Source organism: Stylophora pistillata, chromosome 1, assembly GCF_964205215.1.
Source record: "Stylophora pistillata chromosome 1, jaStyPist1.2, whole genome shotgun sequence".
Taxonomy (NCBI): Eukaryota; Metazoa; Cnidaria; class Anthozoa; order Scleractinia; family Pocilloporidae; genus Stylophora; species Stylophora pistillata.
This window is the reverse complement of record NC_142519.1, coordinates 39,985,687-40,010,914: the sequence shown is the minus strand read 5'-3', so window position 1 is coordinate 40,010,914 and position 25,228 is coordinate 39,985,687. Positions and strand designations below refer to the sequence as shown.

Genomic DNA, 25,228 nt, shown 5'->3' with positions numbered 1-25,228 from the left:
AATAATGTAACATTCACAATAAAACCCAATGAAGCAGATACGTTTGATAAGTTCCTTTCTTAGCTGGTGCATGTTCGCTCACGTTTAAACCAATCGTGTTCAAGCGAAATTATATGATGGATTAACTATCTGAACGGATCTTGGACATCGCTGTCCGCCTGTTATCCTTTTTTTCGAGAGGTAACAATCATAGTCACGTCATTTGCAGCCTGGAGACGAAAGATTCCGGTAGCCCAGCTAAAGATAATACGGTTCTTCAGAGCAGTGTCAGTACGCTTTCCCTTATTCTCTCCCAGATCAGAACATGTGGACCGCTATGTAAAGAAATACTGCAAAGTAGTAGAATGATTATAGATTTATTCTTCAGTTTAAACTTATCTTACGTTTGTTCATAGAAGCCAAATGTTCATATTTTTTCTTAGTTAAGGTCGAGATACTTCGAAGATGACACTGATCGTATAAAGTCATAATTGTTGATCACGCCCTTCAAACTGCCATACTCCTAGCCTCGGTCGGATGATGAAGTAGAATTATTGCGTCTCACTATGAGCCACACGTTGGTAAGTACTCCTTCGCTCTTTGCGTCGCACTAATTAAACGGAACAAAAGAGCAAGGACTAGAACCAACTTGCCACCGTGATACTGGAACATGTAACCATTGGACCTTACCACGTAGTTTCTACTGTAGCACTGTATCATTCTGTGTGAGTCCTAGGAGTCTTATTCCTCTTTGTCTATATCTTCCTGCGTAGTAGGTGATGCCCATGGCTGGCGTTCTCCTAAACAAGGCTGTGTGTAGAAAATTACGGCGTTAACATAACAAGTGTGTTCCAGAACACTATCCTCCTATCTTCTTGTATCTAAATGAGAAAAACAATTACAGCCTTTAAGCTTGCGGAATGGAGTACCACTGTAAACAGTCGAATGTACAGGGCAGAAAAAGTGCAGATTCAGTTTCGAAACAAAGCATGCGTGGTTGGTTCCTTGAGGTCCCTCTTATACATGTCTACTTACTGGGTTATAAATCCAGGAGCTGATGCAAAGGGTGGGGCAATGTCCAAATGATCGACAGCGTAACCAATAGCATTTAAACCAGAAAATTCAACACCCAACACCAGGAATATAACACTTGTTCTCCTTAGCCAAATATAGCCTGTTGCCACTATAAATATTCCAGGTAATAAACCTATGGACAGAATCGGAGATGATTCATCTTTAAGTGAGTCTTGAGGTCAAAATTTCATCCACCATCAAGTGAGGTTTACGCATGGCCCGCATACATCTCTCCACATACGCTCAGACTATAAGTTTTGAAAATTTGAAAAGTTTGTTTTGACTTAAATGGAACGCCATAGATTGGCGCGCGCGAAATACCACAAACACGACTCTACAATAAAAAAAACTTTCCATTTATTTTCTCAAGTCAGAACAAGAAACTCACAATTCATCGAAAACATTTCTTATTTTCTCTTTTTTTTTTCACTGTTGTCACTTTTTTTTTTGCAACAAATGCGAAGAATGTTCGTTTGTTTTTTCGTGCAATAAAGGCGTACAATAGAACCAGAGCCGGATGGCTTTTTCCCGACCGGCTCACGTCAACCCGTCCAGCCCTGCACACGTCAGCTTTTGGTACACTTTTCTATGGGATTGCGCGAGCGGGGCCAGACGGGTCATATGACAATTTTACTAATCCCTACGGCAAAGACGATCATATGCGAGCCTTAACAGAATCATAGTTTATGCAACTGGCCTTAGCGATTGCTAACTACTTACAGATATACAAATGTAAGTATTCCCTGCCCCGTAGAAAATTTTCCTATTGTACCAACTTTACAAATCTTGTATCTTATGAGCATATCAGCCGTTAGTATATACTAAAACAGTGGATAGCGTTGAAGGCGCGCTCTGATTGGCCAGTCAAACTCGGAATATCCTTTGCTATTTACCTCCGAGCAACTTGGGGAAAAATGGCCTGCCGGTTTGCATCCGTGGCAAGCGAAGAAATCACTCAAATAACGACGAAGCAGTCCCTGAAAACACAGAAAGCGACTAAATTTGGTTTGGCCGTGTTTAAAGGTAATGGTAACCGGGAGTTTATCGATAAAAACCAATGAAAAAGATTTTGTTTACAAATGCATATTAATCTTGCGTAACCTCACTTGTTCACTTGAAAATCAAATTTGAGTGGTATTTTTTACAGAATGGTTTCAACCACAGAAAGAGGTTGCAACACCATTTGAAGAAATGTCGCTACCAGAGCTAAACAAATGTCTTCAAAAATTTCATCTATCAGCGAAAAAACGAGACGGCAGGTTTTACAACAAAAACAAAAAATCACTTCGCGATCCGAGCCGTGTTGGATCGTTACGCGCGGGAAAATGTTGGAATCGTTGCTGGAATGTATGAATTAAAATCAATTTTTGGTGGTGTACATTATCTCACTGTTTTATTATATACGAAAACAACTATTCACCTCAGTGTCGGTGGTTAGCGGTGAATATTTACCTCGCCGCTTCGCGCCTAGGTAAATATCCACCACTAACCACCTCCACTTCTGTGAATAGTTGTTAATTATTCTTCCTACTGGACCTAGAATGGCTTTAAACAAATACGGACAAGCTGCTGGGAATCCGGACAGTCTGAAACGAGAAAAAAATAGACATTGTCTTTGCGTCGGCAGGTGAATTCATAACTTTTATGTGCATCCTAAAAAAAGCATACGTCTCTTTGGTGGTTTTGATAATGTTTTCTTCGTTTAGCTTTTCATGTCTTAATCTTGCCTAATTTCTATGAGAATTTACTTTAAGGAGATGCGGAGAAAAGGTTACTGGTAAGGCTCATTTTTTCAGCGTCTCGAGTTGGCCCGCCTGACCAAGACCAACAATGTGGTAATTAGAGAAAAAAAAAGCAAATTTAAAAACTGTCAGGGAGCTGGATTAAATCAAAGTCATCAACAATGGATAGTTCTCATTTGACTTTAATGCATGGGTTTTAAGGACCTTAATCACAAAATAATGCTCTCAAAAACAAACATCTGACAGAGTAATGGTAGCAAATTTTAAAATGTCGACTATTTCAGCGATATTTCCTCGTCATAGATCTAACAGAGGGTAAATTAATGCTCGAGACTTCTTCTAAACTTTTCAAAACTCGCCACAGTTGCTTGCCTAACTCTAGAGAATCATAAGGAAAAATGCTTATTGTTTGACTTTGCCGCAGATGCCTGATCCAGTAAGGTGACAGTTTTGATGACAGTTTAATGACATACATATGGTGAACGATCCTCGCAGTAGATAGCGCTATTTAAGCAATAGCGAAAATCAGACCTGAAAAAAATCAGGCCTGTACGGGATTCGAACCACTGACCTCTGCGATACTAGTGCAGCGCTCTACCAATTGCGCTAACAAGCCAACTGGGAGCAGGCCGTTAAGTTGATTCGTAATAAACCCGTGAAAGTGATAAATCAGATACAATGAAATATATGAAGTTCTACTGCGAGGATCGTTCACCATATGTATCTAACACCGCTGTTCAAAATATATGAACTTCATATATTTCATTGTATCTGATTTATCACTTTCACGGGTTTATTACGAATCAACTTAACGGCCTGCTCCCAGTTGGCTTGTTAACTCAGTTGGTAGAGCGCTGCACTAGTATCGCAGAGGTCAGTGGTTCGAATCCCGTACAGGCCTGATTTTTTTCAGGTCTGATTTACGCTATTGCTTAAATAGCGCTGTCTACTGCGAGGATCGTTCACCATATGTATCTAATACCGCTGTTCAAAATATATGAACTTCATATATTTCATTGTATCTGAGTTTAATGACATATTACAATATTACAAGAAATATGCACTGCCCGCAGTCAGCAAAGGCTAGTCGAGGCGGGCAGTGTTTAATACATATATTAAAAAATATGAAATAAAAAAGATTTACAGAGAAGAGATTCCAAATTCTAGACAAATTACACCTCAGGGCAGGAAACTTTCTTTTCAATTCACTTGTCCCTTTGGGCAAGTGTCGTGTGTATTTAACTTGTCCGGACCATAAAACTACTTGTCCCAAAAAATCGGCAACAGCAATTTAGGGTTTCAAAAACCCTTTTTTATCAGTTCAACAATGCCCCAGTTAAGTGGAAATCAATGGCGACGCTGAGCGAAGAAATCAAATACACAGCTTGCACAAAAAGAAAAGAAAGTTTATTTCCTAGGCTCTTAGTTGTAAAATACGGGAAAAATGATTTATTATTTATCCAAAGTCAGGCAACGTTAGAGCTCTACAACTTAGGCCTAGTTTATACGTCGCTTCAGTGGAATTTAATTCAGACCAATTTAATTCCATTAAATTCGTCGTTCCTTCGACGTAAACCGTGGCGTGGTTTTATGCGCCGAAATCAATACGATCGAATTTAATTCTCTTCCCAAATGCAGTGCCTCGGGTCGCTGCGGGCTCGCCAAAATAAATTGAAATACATTAAGAAAATGTATGCATTTCATTCGACGCGGCGCTAGTGGGACGTTAAAACTGAAGACGCGTTATTGCTATTTTATCCGTCTTACCAAGACGGATAAAACGTCAAGGACGAATTTAATTTACCAGACGAATTTAATTCGTTTTAGACGTCGCGCTATCGTCAAATTTAATTGCTTGTAGGATCTTGAATTAAATTCGACTGTAGCGCGATGTATAAGCTAGGCCTTACTTGTCCAATCGCACAACTTCGATCATCTTTTTCCTTGTCCGAATGGAAAAGTTACCCGTCTAGGACGTTCGGACGGGCCAAGTTTCCTGCCCTGCAACTACATTAATACATTTAAGATAAGGCAAGAAAACAGAACAAGCTGGGGTCTTATAGTTATGCTATTAAAGTAGACAAATCAATATAATCGTCATATTTTTCGAGTCTCTGGAGGAGGAAATCATGAATTTTACTTTTAAAATTGTATTTTGATAAGGTCCAAATTACATAAAACAACTTTGTGTTCTATAATAATTATGTGGTTGCCATGACACCAACACATGAGAATTTTAACAGTGAGAAAAAGTGATAAGAGTTTCCATCAGAAGGTCAACCAGCAAAACTAACATGTATTGTAAATAGTAAAGGAGACAAAACACTATTAGATATGGTGTTAATGCTAAAGTAATCTAAAATTGTGGACAGAGAAACTAAGTTGAGGTAACAGCTAAATGCAAGCTTGCTGTTTGTCTAAGCCTGTGTATAACTGTACAGCATGTATATGTCACACCATTTTGACCCCTACTTCATTCTTCAATATGTTGTTTTATAAGTGACTGTGGTTTTTTTTTTCTTGGATAACATTGATGCTAACGTACATGTACTGTAGATTAGTTTTATTCACATTACAGTGACTTTTGACCCCAAAATGCACAAGTACTTTGCTGAAAACAATACCATTAATACTCAGTGTAACAGTATAAGACTGCTGGCTTAATTAATAGTACGAACATATACAACTTTACGTATATGAGAACGATCCTTCGCAGTAAAGCACTATTTGAGCAATAGTGAAAATCAGACCTGAAAAAAATATTTCAGGCCTGTACGGGATTCGAACCACTGACCTCTGCGATACTAGTGCAGCGCTCTACCAATTGAGCTAACAAGCCAACTGGGAGCAGGCCATCAAATTAATTCGACATAAACCCGTAGATGATAAATCAAACAACAACAAACATATGAAACATATGTGTGAACTGCGGTTATGAGACGTATATGAGAACGATCCTTCGCAGTAAAGCACTATTTGAGCAATAGTGAAAATCAGACCTGAAAAAAATATTTCAGGCCTGTACGGGATTCGAACCACTGACCTCTGCGATACTAGTGCAGCGCTCTACCAATTGAGCTAACAAGCCAACTGGGAGCAGGCCATCAAATTAATTCGACATAAACCCGTAGATGATAAATCAAACAACAACAAACATATGAAACATATGTGTGAACTGCGGTTATGAGACGTATATGAGAACGATCCTTCGCAGTAAAGCACTATTTGAGCAATAGTGATATTGATATTGGTAGAGCGCTGCACTAGTATCGCAGAGGTCAGTGGTTCGAATCCCGTACAGGCCTGAAATATTTTTTTCAGGTCTGATTTTCACTATTGCTCAAATAGTGCTTTACTGCGAAGGATCGTTCTCATATACGTCTCATAACCGCAGTTCACACATATGTTTCATATGTTTGTTGTTGTTTGATATACAACTTTGAAAGGGGTTTTAGATGGGCTTATAAATAAAGGGCCTAACAAACACAATGTATTATATCTAAGGGAGCTTAAATTTACCAGAACAGAAACACTTTGATACAAGCTGTGGCAGCACTCATCAAAATAATTATGTTTTACATTTGAGAAATTGAATTCATTTCATTACATTTGGAACAGAATTAAATGAAAGCTTAACAACTTGAACAAATTAAGCTGGAATGTAACAAAAAAGTAGTTCAGACTTTTAGCTTTAAGTTCATCTTTTCTCTTAATTATTAAAATTTTAATGTTGAATTCGAAGTAGTCAGAGGCTTCCAGCTTTGTTATAATTAAAACAAGAAAAACCATAATTATAATCTTATCTCAGCCAGTAAGAAGTACATCATTATGAAATAACAACATTGACCACGCTTTGTAATGGCAATTATGATCTGCCTGGACAATTAGATGCTACAAATGCTGTATTTATTGAGCAAGTAATGATCTCTTTTTTTTTAAATGGCCAGAGCAGCAGCTGCTTGTGAACCGCTCGATGTGGTTATTGCGAGTTGTTGGTTTGCGGCAAGATTACTGAGTTGATTTTGAAAATGGCCATTTCTTACCTTTTGATTGTGTTTTTTATTTTCTTGAGATCTCAAGACACAATAATAGCGTTCAAAAGATATATTTTTAAAAGCGAAGACAGATACGACTCAGTTTTACTTCCTTTAAAAAGAATAGACAGCGCCATTCTCGTCTTCTGACTGATGTCATCAAACTATTTGATTCCGAGAACACCTTCGCGATGTAGAAAGGAATGACAAGGACACATCAAAACCAGTCACCAGACACTTTATCTACCTATAATCATTCTAAGCAGTGTCAATGAACGCTGTTCATTTCTACTAATTCATTCTTCTTTTTCTCGTCACCCGGTTCCCACCCAGCATTTTAGCTCCACTTTCTGCATATAAACACACACAACACACGATTCTCCCATTCGCTCTGGGGAAGGGCTAACGCTCCAAACGTCAGCTTTTTAACTCTTTTACGGTGGTGGCCAATTTACAATTTCAACTTAGTTGATAAAACCAAAAAATTAATTACCATGTTACCCCAACCGACGCAGCACCACAGTTTCTTTAGAAAATTACCCTTTTTATTCCTTAATTTTCACATTTAGAAAACAGAGGAGATTTAACTATGTTGAAGTCATACATGCTTTTAATCAGAGTGTTTGGAAGGTGTATTTAGTAAGCTCAAATAACAAATTGTAGAGGAAGCATGATCATTTTTTGCTCAGGTTGACCGAGGACAATAATAAACAGAACACTTAACTGTCCGAGATAAACACAGGTGCATGATGTTGTCATTAGTAAGCTTGGAAAGAAATTAGTGAAGGTCTCAATTTTGTTTATTAATTCAGTTGCAGCCTGAGCATACATACGAGTCATTAAGTTAGTTGTTAAACACATGTCATGGTTTTTTTAATTGTTCTTTAACTGCAGCTAGAACTGAAAATCGTTTCTACAGCTGACTACATGTATACTCTTTCATCAACAATTCAGAAAGAGTTATTTCAGGCTTGATGCTCATGACCCAGTTAAAGATTTCCTAAATTTTAAAAGGAATTAATAAAGAAATGATCTTTTATAAGGTGTTAAACTTACTTGAACCCTTTTCAAATGGTTCCAAAGGTTGTACTTCATAGAAATCACAGACAAGTGCAGCCAAATCATCTACTCTTCATCAACTTACATTGTGTCATCTGCTATAAAAGACAAAACAAAACTAAACTAATAAAAACAAAAACACACGAGGGAAATGGATTCAATTTTTCATATCCTTATCAGCAAATGTCACTGATTAACTGTTGTTCAGTTGTCACAGAAGATATAATTTTAATGAAGCAAATTTCACCTGCAGATGAAATTCAAGCAAAGAAACAATCCTCACAAGTAGACTGTAATTCATATAATTGTTATAAGCAATTGCAGAAAAGAAACCAGAAAACATTCAGGCTTTGAAAAGATTCGAACCCACTGCATGCCTGCCTCCAAGATACTAGTTGAGCAGTCTACCACCAACTATCAGCTACAAAGCAACATGTTAATAGGAAAAATTTTGATGCAAATCTAATCAGAATTTCCAATGAATAATCAATTTGAGCTGCAGGTGAATATTAAGCAACGAAAGTTGTGCTGTATTTTGATGAGCCCATAGGGCAAGTCAAAATACAAACAATGAGTAAAAACTACTCACAATACTACACAACAAAACATCTAAGATGAGATTTTTTATCCAAGACGCTAAATTGTTATTTCAGTGTGAGAGAATTTTGCAGATATTTCTGGAGTACAAATATCGCGTGATATTTGTACTTATCTTGCATGTTATTTGTACTCTTCAAAACACAATCGGATAATAAATATATCTTATTAGACGATTTTGTGTAGTATATTGCTGAGTATTTTTACTAGTTGTGCTGTATTTTGACTAAGCCCATAGGGCGAGTCAAATACAAACAACGACTAAAAATGCTCAGTGATACTACACAACAAAACGTCTAATAAGAGATTATTATCCTACATGCCAAATTGTTATTTCAGTGCGGGTGAATTTCGCGGATATTTCTGAAGTACAAATATCGCGTGATACCTGTACTCGTCTCGCGTGTTATTTGTACTCTACGAAGCACAGTTGGATAATAAATGTATATCATACTGAAGGACCAAACAACTCATTTTATCGATTTCTCCCCTCACTTCACGACCGATACTGAGGGAGGTTAAATGACTTTGCACTATATTTCGATGAAAGAATTTAGAATGTTTAAAATAATCACCTAAATTTCGTGTTTTTTGTGACTAACAAAAAGTAAAACGAAAAAAACTAAAGGTTGGTCTATGTTTGAATAGTCCAACTAGGTTAGGTAAATGGACTGGAGGTCATTGTTTTGTCCGCCAATCCATTGCTTGGTGATCAGTTCTTTCAACATTTGTTAAAGGATAAGTATGCAGTGGTCCTAATAAGATACATGTCATAGACATTGAATAAGTTGAAAGTCTTGTTATTAGACCTCTCACCTGTCCAAGTATAAATTCGAATTTTCGTCCAGGAGGGTTTGAAGTTACTTCCCACATCCGATGTACAGAGTGAAGAGGAGAATACTCTTCTTACAGAAAAGGTTGTCAAATGTAACACAGCTGTCGAAACCAACTGTCCTGACTATACAGTGCGACATCAATTAACTTTCAGTGTTCAATCCGCAGCCGTCCGCCATTTCGAATGTAGTTGCTAGGAAACTGAGTCGAGAGGAAGTCATTGCCAATCAGAAACAAGAAACCGCATTCGAAGATATCTTTGCTTTTCATTGGTTAAATCTGGATTTTGGAAATCCAGACTTCGGATTTTAGGGTCATTCCCTCATTTTGCACTGCGCAACCTATTAAAGCAACAGCGCTGCACTAGTATCGCAGAGGTCAGTGGTTCGAATCCCGTACAGGCCTGATTTTTTTCAGGTCTGATTTTCACTATTGCATAAAGAGCACTTTCTACTGCGAGGATCGTGCATCATACGTATCTGTAACCACACTTCAAAATATATGAACTTCATATATTCATCATATCTAATTTATCATCACGGGTTTATTACGAATCAACTTAATGGCCTGCACCCTACGTTGGCTTGTTAGCTCAATTGGTAGAGCACTGCACTAGTATCACAGAGGTCAGTGGTTCGAATCCCGTACAGGCCTGATTTTTTTCAGGTCTGATTTTCGCTATTGCATATATAGCGCTTTCTACTGTGAGGATCGTGCATCATACGTATCTATAACCGCAGTTCAAAATATATGAACTTCATATAATCATCATATCCAATTCATCATCATGGGTTTATTACGAATGAACTTAACGGCCTGCTCCCAGTCGGCTTGTTAGCTCAATTGGTAGAGCGCTGCACTAGTATTGCAGAGGTCAGTGGTTCAAATCCCGTACAGGCCTGATTTTTTTTTTTTTTTTTTTCCGGTCTGATTTTTGCTATTGCATAAATAGCGCTTTCTACTGCAAGGATCGTGCATCATACGCATCTAGAACCACAGTTCATAATATATGAACTTCATATATTCATCATATTGTTATTAGTGCAAGTTAAAGCAGCATTGTAAGTAATGTATTAATTGTATTGCAGTGTACTGCTGAGTACTGCAAAATTTTATTTAAAAAAATTAAAAAAAAAAAGTAAAATAAAAAAGGAAAACTAAAAAAAAAAATCAGACGATTAGAAGAAAAATAAAAAAATAAAACAATAAAAAAAAACTCAGGCATTGAAAGGATTTGAACCCCTGCCTTCAAGATACTAGTTGGGCAGTCTATTACCAGCTGTCAGCTATAAAGCCACATGTTAATGGACAAAATTTAGAGGCAAATCTACATCAAAATTTTCAATAAATAATTCAATTTGAGCTGCAGATGAAAATTCAGCAAAGAAATGGCCCTTGCAAATGGACTGGACATTGTAGTACCAAGAGAGAGAACTGAGCTAAGAAGCCAGGTTCAGTAAAAAAACTAAGAACAATTAACTCATTCGCCCTAAAATGCTAAAAAGGACAGATTTTCAATAAGGGTTATCATAGAGATGCCCAGCATTACTACTGAAAGCTTAATCCAATATGATTCAAATTACTAAAAAACTTTGTGTCCTATAATAAATATGTGGTTGCCATGACACCAACACATGAGAATTGTAACTGTGAGAAACATTAAACAATGATAAGAGTTTCCATCAGAAAGTCAACCCGTAAAACTAACGTGTATTGTAAATGGTACAGGAGACAAAGCACTATTAGATATGGTGCCAATTATGCTATAGCAATCTAAAATTGTGGAGAAAGAAATTAAGATGAGACAACAGAGCTGTCTGTCTGAGCCTCTGTACAACTGTACAGCATGTCTGTCACCATTTTGATCCCTAATTCATTCTTCTATGTTGTTTTATTAGTGACTGTTTTTTTTTTTCCTCGGCTAACATTGATGCTGATGTACTTATATTGCAGATCAGTTTATTCACATTATAGTGACTTTGGACCCCAAAATGTAACAAGTATGTCTGTTTACAAGAACTATGCTGAAAACAATACCATTAATATTCAGCGTACTAACAGTATAAAACTACTCACTCAGGTTTAATTAATAGTCTAGGCACATACAACTTTGTAAGGGGTTTTAGGAGAGCTTATAAATAAAGGGCCTTACAAACACAGTGTATATGTTTTACATTATTTTGAGAAACTGCATTCATGAGGATTTGAGTTAATGAATCTCTTGATACATTTTGTTTCTAGTACACACTGTACATCAATACATATATTGTTTTGTTGTGTAGTATATATCACTGAGTATTTTGATAAGTTGCACTGTATTTTGACAAGCCTATAGGGCAAGTCAAAATTAAACAATGAGTAAAAATTCATTCTCAGCAATACTACACAAATTGCATAATAAATATATCTCATCCGACTTTTCTTTGTGTAGTATTGCTAAGTATTTTTACGAGTTGTGCTATATTTTGATGAGCCCATAGGGCGAGTCGAAATACAAACAACGACTAAAAATACTCAGTGATATTACACAAAAAAACGTCTCATAAGAGATTATTATCCAACACGCCAAATTGTTATTTCAGTGTGGGCGACTTTCGCGGATATTTCTGGAGTACAAATATCGCGTTATGTCTGTACTCGTGAGGAACCACGTTAACTCATTTTGTCGATTTCTCACCTCACTTCATGACCGATATTGAGGGAGGTTAAATGACTTTGCACTATATTTCGATGGAAGAATTTTGAATGTTTAAAATAATCGGAGCAACTTCAGAATACCCGTCCACATCATTTACATATGTCGGGAGGCTTTCAAGAATTTCAGCATTTGTTAAAGGATAAGTAAGTAAGTAAGTAATTTTATTTTAACCACATATCGCATATGAGCTATAGCTCGTTTAAATGCAAATGTGGAAACCCACCCATCCCACCCCAGGGGAGGACATCCATCACACAGTAATCTCGTGCGTGGGAAATTAACGTCTCCTGCCCCTAACCCTGCAGGAGACGGGACCTCCATTTATTCGTCCCTATCCGAGAAGACTAGAATATCTAACCATTTCTAGATGTTAAAGAAAGGAAGCATATTCTTCTCAGTTAATTTTAAAACCCTGAGTGTTGGTCCGGCCGGTATTGAACTCTCGACCTCCCGCACAGCAGTCCGGCGCTCTCCCAATTGAGCTAACCAGGCGGCGGTTAGCTCATTAGGACCACTGCGTGCTAGGATAAGCACGCAGTGGTCCTAATGAGATACATTTCATAGACATCGAATAATTTAAAAGTCTTGTTAAGACCTCTCACCTGTCGAAGTATAAATTCGAATTTTCATCCAGGAGGGTTTGAAGTTAGTTCTCACATTCGATGTACAAAGTGAAGAGGAGAAAACTCTTCTTACAGAAAAGGTTGTCAAATGTAACACAGCTGTCGAAACGAACCGTCCTGACTATACAGTGCGACATCAATTACTTTCAGTACTCAATCCAAGGCCGTGCGCCATTTTGAATGTGGTTGCTGGGAAACTGAGTCGAGAGGAAGTCACGGCCAATCAGAAATAAGAAAGTGCGTTCAGAGAAATCTCTACTTTTCATTGCAAAATCTGGTAGTTTGAAATCCAGGTTTCGGATTTTATTTGGGTGATTCCCTGAGTTTTGCACCGGGCAAGCTTTTCTGCGCATAACACTGTGTCATCCAAGATGGCGGCCGTTCTTCCCGACCACGAGGTGTGAATAAGAGATCGCTGCAATGGCGGCCGATCAAGGTAATGGCGTTGCGTGCACAACATTTCGGATAAATTAGGTACAATTTTACCCTATATCTTCAAATGTCTATGATAATCAAGGCACACGATAATATATTTTTCCATTTCTGTATTTATTTCGGCAAAAATAGTGGCAAAGTAGCGACTGCTGGCTTTTTTGTTCTACTCGCAATTTTGCGACTCCTCGGGAATAATTTTTTAGTCGCAAACATAAAAATTAAGTCACAAATGCGACTGTATTGGTCGCAATTTTGAGCCCTGAGAACACTGTTTTTTTTTTTTTTTTATATCATGAGCCTCATTATAAATACCTACAAGTACCTACTTAAGAACTGTACTCAATATTAGCAATACTGTGTTCTTGCAGTGACAAGGCCGATAATATACGAACCAAGAGCATGTGTCGCTGTGGGACAGGGAGGATTGTTATCACTCTATGAAGCTATGTTTCAGCAGTATGGCCTGACATGCGAACAGGTATGTTTTAAGGACTATTGCAAGATATTAGTGAGGTTCATTTTGATCAAAATTCGAACTTTAAGTGGTATTAAGAGATTTTTACGGGGTGATCATGTGGAAAACATCACAGAAGAAATAATGAGGAATTTCTAGTCACAGATATCACTATGAGCTGTTAGTAGTTTTATGACAATTCCATGAATTTCTAGTGAAAAACCCATTAAGATCATTTCATGGCCCATGAATACTGCAAAATGAAAATTCATGGGGTTATTTTAAGCCCTGAATTTTCCATGAATGGGGGGAATTTTTTTCATGACCCATGAATTTTCTTTTAAGCCTTCTTTCATGACCCATGAAAGTCCCTTAAAAGTCACCAGAATGAATTTCATGACCCATTAATTTCTTTTAAAGCTTACTTCATGACCCATGAATTTCTTTAAAGTCTACTTTCACGACCCATTAATTTCCCCTGAAAGTCACCTAAATAAATTCCATGACCCATTAATTTCTTTAAAAGCCTACTTTCATGACCCATTAATTTCCCTGGAAAGTCACCTTAGTAAATGAATTCCATGTCACTCGGCTATAGTATGGTTTTGATTAAACATTATATTGTTCCATACATTAAAGCATATCACACAGTCAGTGTTTTCTTTTGTAGCCACACACTTTCTCCTTCTGGCCAAATTCAGTGGCAAACGACAGAAGTGTGGCACATAATTATCTGTTCAGTTACAGGGTACAAGTGTATATTAACTAACATCGTGACCTTGTCTCTTTAAAAATCATTTTATATTAATTATTTTTAGATGTTTCTGGAAAGCTTAGAATCTGGGACACCACTCAGGCGGAGCATATATTGAAATATGAATACCAACCTTTAAGCGGTGCCATTAAAGATATTGCTTGGTCTGAGGACAGTAAGAGGATTGTTGTTGTTGGAACAGGCAGGGAAAAGTAAGCTGTCATCTTCATTTCTTTATGAAAACCCTGTCCAAATAATTGTCTTTCTGTTTATCTGTCGGTCTTTTGGTCTCTAAGTTATTCACATTGTTATTTATCTTTACTTTTAGCTTTGTATCATGAAAGACAATTGGCCTTATCCCAATGACAGATAAATTCCTTATTAACTGATATGTCAGTTTTGTGCTTAAATGGCCCAAACAACAATAACAATCAGGGCTGGACACTAACGGTAGCCCACCAGCCACAGACTAGTACAGTCAGTGGTAGAAATTCAGTTTTGGCCAGTGGTTTTTCAATTTCCACTGGCCAGTTTAGCTAGTAAACAAACTGAAATTGTCATAACATCTAAGATGTCACTAGTCACTTGGCTATTAAGCTGAAAAGTTAGTGTTGAGCCTTGAACAATGTGTAATTAATTTTACTGGAATATTATTTTGCTTTTAGATTTGGTAACGTGTTCCTATGGGATAGTGGGTCTTCAGTTGGTCAAATCACAGGACACTCCAAGGATATTAATGCGGTGGATTATAAACCCACTCGTCCATTCCGCATTTGTACTGCGAGTGAAGACAGTGATGTTGCCTTTTATGAGGGGCCACCCTTTAAATATCATCATGCAAACAAGGTTGGTAACACTGACAATATAATTTATATGTTTACCAAATTCTATCTATATCTGATGAGCAATAAGTTGATTGCTTGAAATACAAGGTTTGGAAGGTGTGTAAAAAATTTCAATGATATTCTAAAGATCCTTGACTTCTAAAAATTAATGGTGGACTAATATGGATTTCTTTTTAATCTCCAATTCTTGAAAAATTTGTATTTATTCTCAACCCAAAATTTAAGTGATAACAGTGGAAAAGACATGAGCATTTAATGGACTAGTGTTAGTTTTCAACATTCTGTTATTGAAATACATTCGTAGCCCTAACAAGAGGAGCCAGATTGACCCATGGAAATTTTCTGTTAGACTTATTACAGCAGTTACCTTTTTAACTTTGAGTGTACATGGATTTAGGGAGATCACAGAAGCACAGTTTCTTCAAACATACATTTTTCAATTGAAAGCACTAACTATTTTGGCTACTAGTAGCTCTGTAAGTGATCAAGTTAAATCATATTATTTACACTGGTTAACTAATGGCACCTAACCTCCCTGTTAATGATTGCCTATTTTGATCCCAGAGACTTATCAAAGATCCTTAGTTTGTAGCTAGGTTTCACAATTTTGGGAAACTTCTCTTTTTGAAAAAAAAGAAAAAGAAAACATTTTTCCAAACATTTTTACAGCAGTTGAGGAACAGCTTTTTCTGGTATGGTGCAATACTTCAAACAGGTTTGTTTTATGACACTCCCTTGGACAGTGGAAAGCGTATTGATTCCTTCCCTTTTCTCATTTAAACAGAGCCACACCAACTTTGTGAACTGTGTGAAGTACTCTCCAAATGGGGAACATTTTGTGTCTGGGGGTGCTGATGGCATGGTATGACTGTTTTGTGCTTCTGAAATAGGAAAATGTTCAATACAGACATGTGACCATATAAACATGCTGCATAACAAGTGTTAAAAAAATTGTTGAAATGGAATTGTAACTCATGACTTAGTTATGTGAAAATAGCAAAGTGCTCCTGAGCCAACTGAGCTATTAGTCCATGGTGATTGTGTTATTATATATAGTGATATGCACCCATAAAGGATGAATGTGTTTAAGGGAATACTTGAAAATCACAGAGTGATGTAAACAGCAGAATAAAGATGATAAGCAAATTTCTAATATGTATTAATTCTGTTTAGCTTGTGCAACTACATGTAGAGCACGTGGTTGTAATGTATCTTACAAGAAAGACGTTAAGAGAATCTGGAATCTATCCAATATCTATCTTCTCCTTATTAAGTTTTTTTATATTTATTTCCCCTAGACTTAAAACTCTTTGTCGTAATCTAAAACAAAAGAAAATTAGAATGAAACTGTTTTGAAACTTGTTTGGAGTAAGGAAAGAATGAACAGACTCGGGCAATTTTTGCAGCAATAAATCTGTAAACAAAAATTAATTTGGTCTCTGTTTATGCTGAACATTTTATTCTGATCAAAATTGATATGCTGTTATTGTTTTTTTTTTTTTTAGATTTTCCTCTACAATGGTAAGACCGGAGAGGAAATTTGTGCCTTGGGTGGAGGTAAAGCTCACAAAGGGGGTGTGTATGGGGTAAGTATTTTACTGAGAGTGTAAGACTTTTCCTAGTTAAGCTTCAATTATAAGAGTTTTCCCTGACAGTGTAATTGCTTGAAGTTGACTGGAGGTATTGCTGGATGCATACAGTATTTCCTCAAGTAAGCACTCATGTTCTAATAATGGCCCTCCCTGAATAAGTGCCCTCTCCTTGGCCATAATTTCAAATTGCTGCTACCCTCCCTGTTCCCCCCCCTCCCTCCACCTTCTCCATCACTCAGTAGGTATGCTGTTCCTGTTGCCACTTTATTTATAACTTTTTAAATTTTCACGAGAGGGGAATCAGTACAATAGAATTTAGTTTCTTTTCCCTTCCAGACATTTTTTATCTCCATCTGCCTGCAGTCTAGAGTTCTTTTATATGTGTTATGTGTTCTTTCAATTTTTGTTCCATCACCATGCAAACTTAATAAGTGCCCCCTCCCTCCCTTCCCCCCCTTCCAGTATGCCTCCACCCTATTAGCTGAAATTTAAAATAAGCCCCCAGACATTTACTCAAGGAAATATGTTATTCTCTTATGGATCAAAAAAGAAAAAAAAAAAATTATTTTTGACTCGAATGGCTAATATCCACTACATCCATTTCATTAATACCTATTTTGGATTGTTTTGTGAAGAACTCTTCATTAATGTAATCTTTATAGTCTATTATAGAATGTAAAATGGTGGTGCACATATAGTGTACTTAAAAGATTTTCACGACTCTCATAGATATCATGGAGTCCAGACAGTAAATTTGTTCTCAGTGCCTCAGCAGACAAGACTGCCAAAATATGGGACATAGCCGCTAACAATGCTTCTACGTAAGTACACAGAAATTCTATTGGAAAATTCATTACCTGGCAAGGGAATTTCACATCAACTTGTACGTGAAAATCGATATTGTACGAAGCACTGAGTGATGAGTGCAATACACCGAATCGAAAAATGGCGTCCAATTTGCATTGCCATTGTTCTGGACTTACTAGCCTCTCACACATGTGATAATCCTTTTGTGTTTTCCACATGAAGACGAGGCTAGTAAGTAAAAAACAATGGTAATTCAAATTGGACGCCATATTTTGATTCGGTGAATATTGGTTTTCAGATACAATGTAACTTGGCTGGAATTCCCTTGTCAGAGGGAGGAGTACTATGGGCCCAGTTGTTTGATGGCCAATAAGTGCTAACTCAAGGTTAAATTGTAATCCAGGTTTTTTAATTCCTTTGTTTAAAAGCCTCTGTGGGATAACTTTCGCTCTTATCTTTAAAGCATCCAATCACAACATTTTAGAGAGAAAAAAAATTACTGTGGATTTTCTTTTCAAGCTTACAGATCTGAGATCAAAATAATTTTACGGAAATCCTGGGTTATCTTAACCCAGCTTTGAACAAACCGGCCCAGGAAACTAAATTACAGTAGAACTGATACAAATTCTGTTTTTTGGCTTTAGACTTGTCGCATTATCAACTACAAGTCTTTAATGTGGCCCTCCTATTCAAGAAAAAAATGGTCTAGATTGGAATCACCATTTTTGTTTGTGGTTTTTTTCTGTTAGGGAGTTTACATTTGGCACAGATCTTGAACATCAACAACTTGGCTGCTTGTGGCAGGGAGAATACCTTCTTACTGTTGCTCTCTCCGGAAATATCAGCTATTTGGATAAGAACAATCCTTCTTCTCCAAGCAGGATTATTAAGGTCTGGGGTTAACATGTACAATTACGAACCATAGAGAGTAGACTCACTTACAGTGTACATACACTACCACTCATACGACCATCACTTTACATGCACGTATGTTCTGTTTTGTTCAAAAAAAGTTGCACATTAGTGTAGCAATGGTTTAGCCTTTTCACTTCCAAGGTCCAATAAGTCATTCTCGTGGCCTACTGCTATACATTTCCTTGTAAATTAGACAGGAGAATTCCGTGTGAAAATCAAGATAGCATCTTCTAGCTTATAAGCGTTTCTCTTCTCATGAACTGTTTCCAAGGCAGTATATTGGAATTACAATGAGAGGTTTTGATTGAATAATTTCTGGGACTTAAAGGGTGAAAAGCAGCTAAACCTGGGGTGTCAAGTGCTATAATCCCCAGTTTTCGAACCTTACGTCCACAACGATAGGTCTCCGTTTGAAATTTAATTCAAAATAGAAGAGCGTTTTGTGGCTGTTATAGAAGTAGGGAAATATTAATTTTGTTTTTTCACAAAGTCGCACCTGAGAACTGATTCGAAGGAAAACATCCGACGCAGCAAACAATGAGAAGTTCGTAAACATTTTTGTTGTGTTTTCGTGCACTTTTTCGCGCGCATTTGAAGATATAATAACAATAGGCTATAGCCCCTACTTGGCCCAAAACATACTAATATATTTGTTCTTGGACATTATCTTTTCCTCGAAGCTCACAGTTTCCCTCGGGGTTCGCCCTCGCAAGACTGTTCGCATCTTGGAAAAGATAGTGTCCGCGAACAAATAACCGTGCATATTTTCGCGCCAAATAGAGGCTATTGTTTATATTTCCGGTAGATGTTGTTCTCTCGTTCTGACACTAAATTCTTGTAAGTGATTTACAAGGAGTTGTGTTGCAGCTAGAGGGGAGAATTTCAAATCAGATCATGGGTTGAATTGTGCGAGACGATAGTTGTCAAATCCAGAGTTATCAGTTACATCTTGACGTTTTGACCTTTGTCTTGATACTTCGTGGTTTTTTGTTTTTCCATTTAGGGACACAACAAGAACATTTTGTCCCTTGCGTCCTCCGAAGACGGTTCTACTCTCTACACTGGAAGTTTCGATTCACGAATTTGTATCCTTTTAAGTGCAGTGTCCCATGCATTCACAAAAACATTTGAAATGCTTGGAATTCTCCAAGCTTCACTTACATATATGAGCTTCCGTGTAGCAAGATACAAGGATACTAAGGAGCACATGTAGCTGTCGACAAAATCTGTTTTGTGGAACTTGTTACCCTTCTCCTTAATGAATGCTTTCTTGCTCTTACACACGATTCTCATCCGTAGGTCAAATAACATTTATTTCATTAAAAGTTGCGGTGTAGCTCTATTGTCAGAACTTAACACGCTTCAGGTCAGTGGGATGTGAAATCTGGAAATGCTGAGACATTCAAAGGCAAAGGTCACACAAATCAAATTTCAGACATGGTGTTCGGTGGGGATAAGATAGCCACTTGCAGTATGGACGACACTGTCAGATTCACGTCCGTAAAGAATCTGGAATACGGGTTAGTGTAGTAACACGTCATCCTACAATGTAAGCCCACTGTTCACGCTCTGATAAGCCTCTGAGTTTTTAAACTTCCCACGGCTTCTAAACAGAAGATTATGAGAGAGAGAGAGAGAGAAGGGGGAGTGGGCCTTAGTGAGAGCCAAAATGCGAGTCGATGTTTTTCCATTTGACCTGTCGTCCAGGCCGGCAGAGCTGAATAATGAAATGCTACGTCAGAGGGAATGTGGTCAACAACGTGGGCTCAAAAGTCCTAGGTCTAAAATTTTGCAAAATTAGTGGAAAATAGTAAGGGCTGCCTTTTAAAACCTAGGAACTCTGTTTATGTCGAAGGCACTTTCCTATTTCCAGAGGTTTTAAGGAGAAAATTAATTTTTGAAAATTTTTAGGGGGTGTACCAAGTTTTTGAAGGTTGTTCTGTAAAGAAAAGCGGCAACGAAAACGACGCCTCGAAGCAACAGAATAGGAAATCAACCATGCGAACGACTCCAAGTCCGTGTTTCTGCGGCAAAACCTAACGCATGCGTATACGTTATTCAACTCTGTCGTCCAGGCCTCGTTTGTCCAATATGTAGATAACACTATCCAGTGGGTAAATCTCCATCCGGTGGATAGTGAAGTACGCTGGATAGCGATTTATCCGTTGGATTAACAATTCTACGCTATAAGTATTTTCCTGGTGTTTTCATAGCATTCTTATATTTCCCTCTATTTTGCTATCGGGCTTTAGTTTAGGAAAAGGAGGGAGAAAGTCTTGGTTATAAGATAATGGGGCTTATATGAAGCTTTTAGCTCAACTCTTGAAGCCAACCGGATGTAAAATGAAAACCGGTTGTGTCTTGGTGGCACCTAGGGACACAGGAACATTGCTTCAATGTTTCTATTTGGAATTCTCGTGGTTCATTTTGACATTTTCCCTTGCTTAGATTGTTTATATTGTAACTGCAGTTAGACATCTTTGCCACGGTCAATTTCCTCTTAAATTATTTTCTTTAATGATATTTGAATTTTTCTCATTAGGTCTGAAAGTACTGGAATGCAAAGTCAACCGCACGGCCTCGACTGCGGGAAAGATGGTCTCACTGTTGTGGCTTGTCTGAAAGAAGTAAGTTTGAAATAGAATCATTGGAGCCTGTCCGGGACTGAACAGTGCTTGTGTTGCATTACCTTACCTCGCTCTTACTGTCCATCTCAATTTTAAAACCATTCAGATTTGAAACTAAAACTTGATGCGACTTGATTGCGTTAGTGTCGGTGCGCTGTCATCTTAATTGATGAGTTGGGAATGGTTTCCAACAACGTTTACGTCTGTTCTGATTGGTCATTGCAACATCTGATGTTAGCGCGCCGTATTGAACTCTGGGAGTGAGGCGCTAACATAAATATTTGTTTTGTTTATTTGCTTTTTACTCGCGCAACGGACTTCGCCGAGAAGGAGGGACTGCTCGTAGTCTACGAACCGTGTAATGGTTGGGTTGTTTTATAGGAGGTCCAAGCTAACAGGTCTGCAATGCTCATTCCTTCGCAAAAGTATTAAGTACATAGTCCTCTCTCTCACCTTCTCAAGTTTTCTTCTCGTAGATTGCAGTGTTACGAGATGGAAATGTTGTGCATTCTCATCCTGTGGACTACGAAGCTCGCTGCGTAGCTATCCACCCAGGGCAGGCAGAGGTTGCAGTAGGAGGAGAAACGGTACGGGTTAGGCGAGGAGATATGTGCTTCGATGCCTTTCTGAACCGGCGCCCGTCGGGTTCCAAACACAATAGTTTACTTGTTACTTGTTCTTTGGGGACCTAAAGTCATACAATGTCGATAGTTTTCGAAGCTTCACACGATAGCTTAGGATTAAAAGTCGTACAAAAATAGGGAAAAAAGCAAAATTTTTAGATGAAAGAAAAATTGACGGAGTATAGACAAAATGTTTAGGTCAAATACACGATAGTTAGGAATGTAAACGTTGCAGCTTGCTTTATGACCACCGAATGCATGTCGCCATCTTACCATTATTTATTCACATACGGGGCGATTTTCTCTTACTCTGTACAGGAATTGATTTGTTTTGTTTTCATAGAGTGGGCTTTGAAAGAAAAGAAAACATCTCTTTTTTCGTACTAGCATAATCAGGCCTTACCGTATATATATGGTCAAGGCGCACGCTGTAATACACTGCGCTGCGAAATGACAAATGGCTTAAAACCCAGAAGGCAAAAGCAAGCGATCCACATCATAAGTGACCTTATTCACGAGACAAACGATAATACTTTATTATTGTTGTACTTTACCACGTTGAATGAGCACAACCTTTTTACGAAATTAAATGAATTATTATTTTTATAATTATTGGTTATTTAATCTTTGTCAAAATGATATTAATATCTCTTCAACTTGTTTCACCAGAAAGAAATTCATGTTTACACTTTGGATAACAACACTCTGGTCGCCAAGACGAGCTGTTCACGGTCAGCATCTGTTAATGTAGTGAGTGACGTGCAGTACTCACCAGATGGTGCTTACCTAGCTGCGGGTGATGATAATCGCAAAGTGTCTGTATACGACTCCACTGGTTATGAGGTATGACACAAGTGTATGGAATACATAAGGCTGACAGGCGTCTATTTAGGGGATCTTTAGGCGAGGGCCGGGTAGACTTTATCTTTGAAAACCGTTTTTATGGTAGAATTTTACGGAGGTTTGTTGTAAGAATTTGAATCAACGTCCGTTTCAACAAAGAAGCGTTGTACGAAGTGGACTTATTAGTAAGACTGTGATCGGATATGGACCTAAAACGTCTGAAAAATAGTTCTCTGTTTCACTTCGAATTAAGCTTGTGAAGCTGGAGAATTTATGCGCGGTCGATGTAAATAAAGGCAGCAAATGAGCTCTGTTGATAGATTTCGCTGCTTCGACGTTTTTGTTGAAAAACTCCCAGCTGCGAAACCCGACCCGAGTCTAATGGCCCTTGACTTGACTCCTGTTTCAGTGTTTGTGTCTCTAGAAAAATTTCATCAACCAAAGTATTACAGTTAAGGCCGAACGAAAATTTAAACCACGACGGAGACAATCTTCGTTAAACACAAATCGGTCAGCAAATGTGTACCCGGGTATCCAAATCTAAGGGATTCAAATCGGCTTGGACATCGATTACGAAAACAGCTCATTGTTTTATAAAATCAGGAAAGTCCCAAACTCCCCCTTCCTTCCCCCCTCTATTTTCCCATCCCCACCCCCTACAAGGCAAACTAAATTTAGCCGTTTTCTCAAAAGCTTAAAACAGTTATTGACTTAATACATCGTTACTTTGTTTAATCATTTTGAAGTTGAAGTTTGAGTTTACTGGACCCCAAGCTCGCATAACATGTTTGGCGTGGGCCCCTGACTCACGGCATCTTGCCTGTGGTGGACTGGACACTAACTTGTACAGTTACGACATAGAAAAGCCCAATGCGAAGATTGAAATTAAACGTAAGCATGAACTTGTGCGGTAACCATATTGATGTCCTTTTTTTGTTGCCTGTTTTGAATGTTTCTTTTTAAGATGTGCGACACCTCACGATAACACATGAGAAAAGGCGACGCGGCAATTTATAGAGCATGCGTAGTAAATGCTTTTTTTTTTTTTGTTACCGTTTCAGGTGCTCATCCTCAAGGTGTTATTTCACGGGTCACGTGGTTGGATAATAACACGCTTGCCAGTGTGGGTTTTGACTGCTGTATCCGTTTCTGGAACATAACTTACTAGATTATTTCCCCCCCCCCCCCCCACTCCTCCCTCGTCTGCGCTTCAATTTGTCAGCTTTGTGTGACTTAGGTAAACCGTGCACACTTCCTCCACCAAACAAGTGCCATTTTGCGCAAACATTTTTCACAATGCACTTAACTATGTCTGATTATTAGATAAAGAGGAAATTCTTTTTTTCGAAGATAAAAATAAAACTTGTGATTTTTTTTGAGAGATTAAAATAAAAGCGTGTAATGTTAATATGAAGACTTCAATTTTCACCAAGGTAACATGTATCTGCTATGCCTTTTCTTATTTGGCTCGGCAGAAAACTAGATGACGTCATGAAATAAAACTTCGGGTGCTGAGAAAAGGATTGGAAGGGGATAATTTTTTTGTTAGCTCTGATATCTTTTTGTCAAGTGCAGAATGAAAATGTGTCAGCAAAGTTATTTGCTCTTGTAGTCTAAGTGTTCATAATAGATGCGAGGATCTGTTTTTGTAAGTCATAAGGGAAACGAATTTACCCAACATCAGCAATGTTCCGATCAAACCGCTTTGAATTGAATTTCAAAGGCCAAGTTTGGAACGTATGGATGGGAGCTTCAGTTACGAGCAGATTTATTCGGCAGTGTTCAGATAATTTGGATTTGTAACTTTTTGTAAAACATGTTAAGGACGGTGTTTTGATAATCATTTGACTAATAAAAGTAGTATTCACGACATTTTATTGTACGCCATTTTGCTGCGAGTCATTTGGAAGCAAAGCAGGCCAACCTAATAAATAACAAAATCGAAGATAATCGAAATTTTTACGGACTGGGTGGGTTCGAGGTTTCTACCTCAGTTAACTGATCGTTTCCCGACTGTACTTTTCAGTTTGAGTTACGATTATCAAAGGCTTCCCGCCCGTGAAGTTACCGAGGCTTTAGTAAAAAGACGAGTTGGTCTCGCCGGAAATTGATCAGCTCACGAACTATTCCTTATATTTTCTCGAGTATCTGCGTTAAGAATGTCCTTGGAACGCGAGTGGACTGCGGACGAGAAATGTTACTTATGCGTGAATGGGACAACAGATACCAATAAAAATTTGAGCCATGGTTGAATTCAATTTCTCAAAGCCAAGTTTAAAGCACATCCAGAGCTTCGTAATACCCCGAGCTGAAAGGTGTATAGATAATCGAAAGGGAAAAAAAAGAAAGAACAATGCTTATACATCGTTCACTTTGGAGATAGCTTACATATGGATAAGGTCTGAGGAAAATTCTCAGGAAGTTTAAATGTGTGATTGAAGACTCAAATATTAATTTTTTTACCTCTTCCTTTTTTCATTTCTTTGTCTCATTTGTTTCATTCTTCGATTAATTCAGGGGCAATAACTGTTCTTTGAATTGGAGCAGTTATGTCAATGACCTGAGTGCAGGCGAAGGGATGAGGTTGACGGCCACAGGCATTGAGCACTCTGAGTGAATATTTATTTCTTCTATATTGTAGTTTACAGTGGCAAACTTTTAAGGTATCTTGTCTGACATGATACCAATAAAAT

The 25,228-nt window shown here is 37.8% G+C and overlaps 1 protein-coding gene and 1 long non-coding RNA gene across 2 annotated transcripts; one reads left to right on the top strand and one right to left on the bottom strand.

Annotated features, from left to right (window-relative positions):
• Positions 1-22: 22 nt before the first annotated feature.
• On the bottom strand, positions 23-12,869 carry LOC148742491 (uncharacterized). The gene is made up of 4 exons (XR_016000121.1): positions 12,620-12,869; positions 7,886-7,986; positions 1,015-4,802; positions 23-789 (listed from the first exon to the last, which is right to left on the bottom strand). It is a non-coding gene; the product is annotated as an uncharacterized LOC148742491 (long non-coding RNA).
• Positions 12,870-12,936: 67 nt separating this feature from the next.
• LOC148742490 (WD repeat-containing protein 1-B-like) lies at positions 12,937-24,407 on the top strand. The gene is made up of 15 exons (XM_088757032.1): positions 12,937-13,076; positions 13,444-13,553; positions 14,348-14,495; positions 14,949-15,129; positions 15,913-15,990; positions 16,634-16,714; positions 17,450-17,541; positions 18,277-18,418; positions 19,446-19,527; positions 19,809-19,962; positions 20,985-21,069; positions 21,546-21,656; positions 22,362-22,535; positions 23,282-23,426; positions 23,597-24,407. The coding sequence occupies exons 2-15, from the start codon at positions 13,544-13,546 to the stop codon at positions 23,701-23,703; spliced, it is 1,590 nt and encodes a 529-aa protein (XP_088613158.1). The 5' UTR covers positions 12,937-13,076; positions 13,444-13,543; the 3' UTR covers positions 23,704-24,407.
• The last annotated feature ends 821 nt before the right edge of the window (positions 24,408-25,228 follow it).

Bases quoted from the DNA above. Each gene is read 5' to 3' on its own strand.
- LOC148742490 (XM_088757032.1), top strand. The intron at 19,528-19,808 runs GTATCCTTTTAA...AACACGCTTCAG, and splicing joins AAGTTTCGATTCACGAATTT to GTCAGTGGGATGTGAAATCT. The intron at 22,536-23,281 runs GTATGACACAAG...ATCATTTTGAAG, and splicing joins ACGACTCCACTGGTTATGAG to TTGAAGTTTGAGTTTACTGG.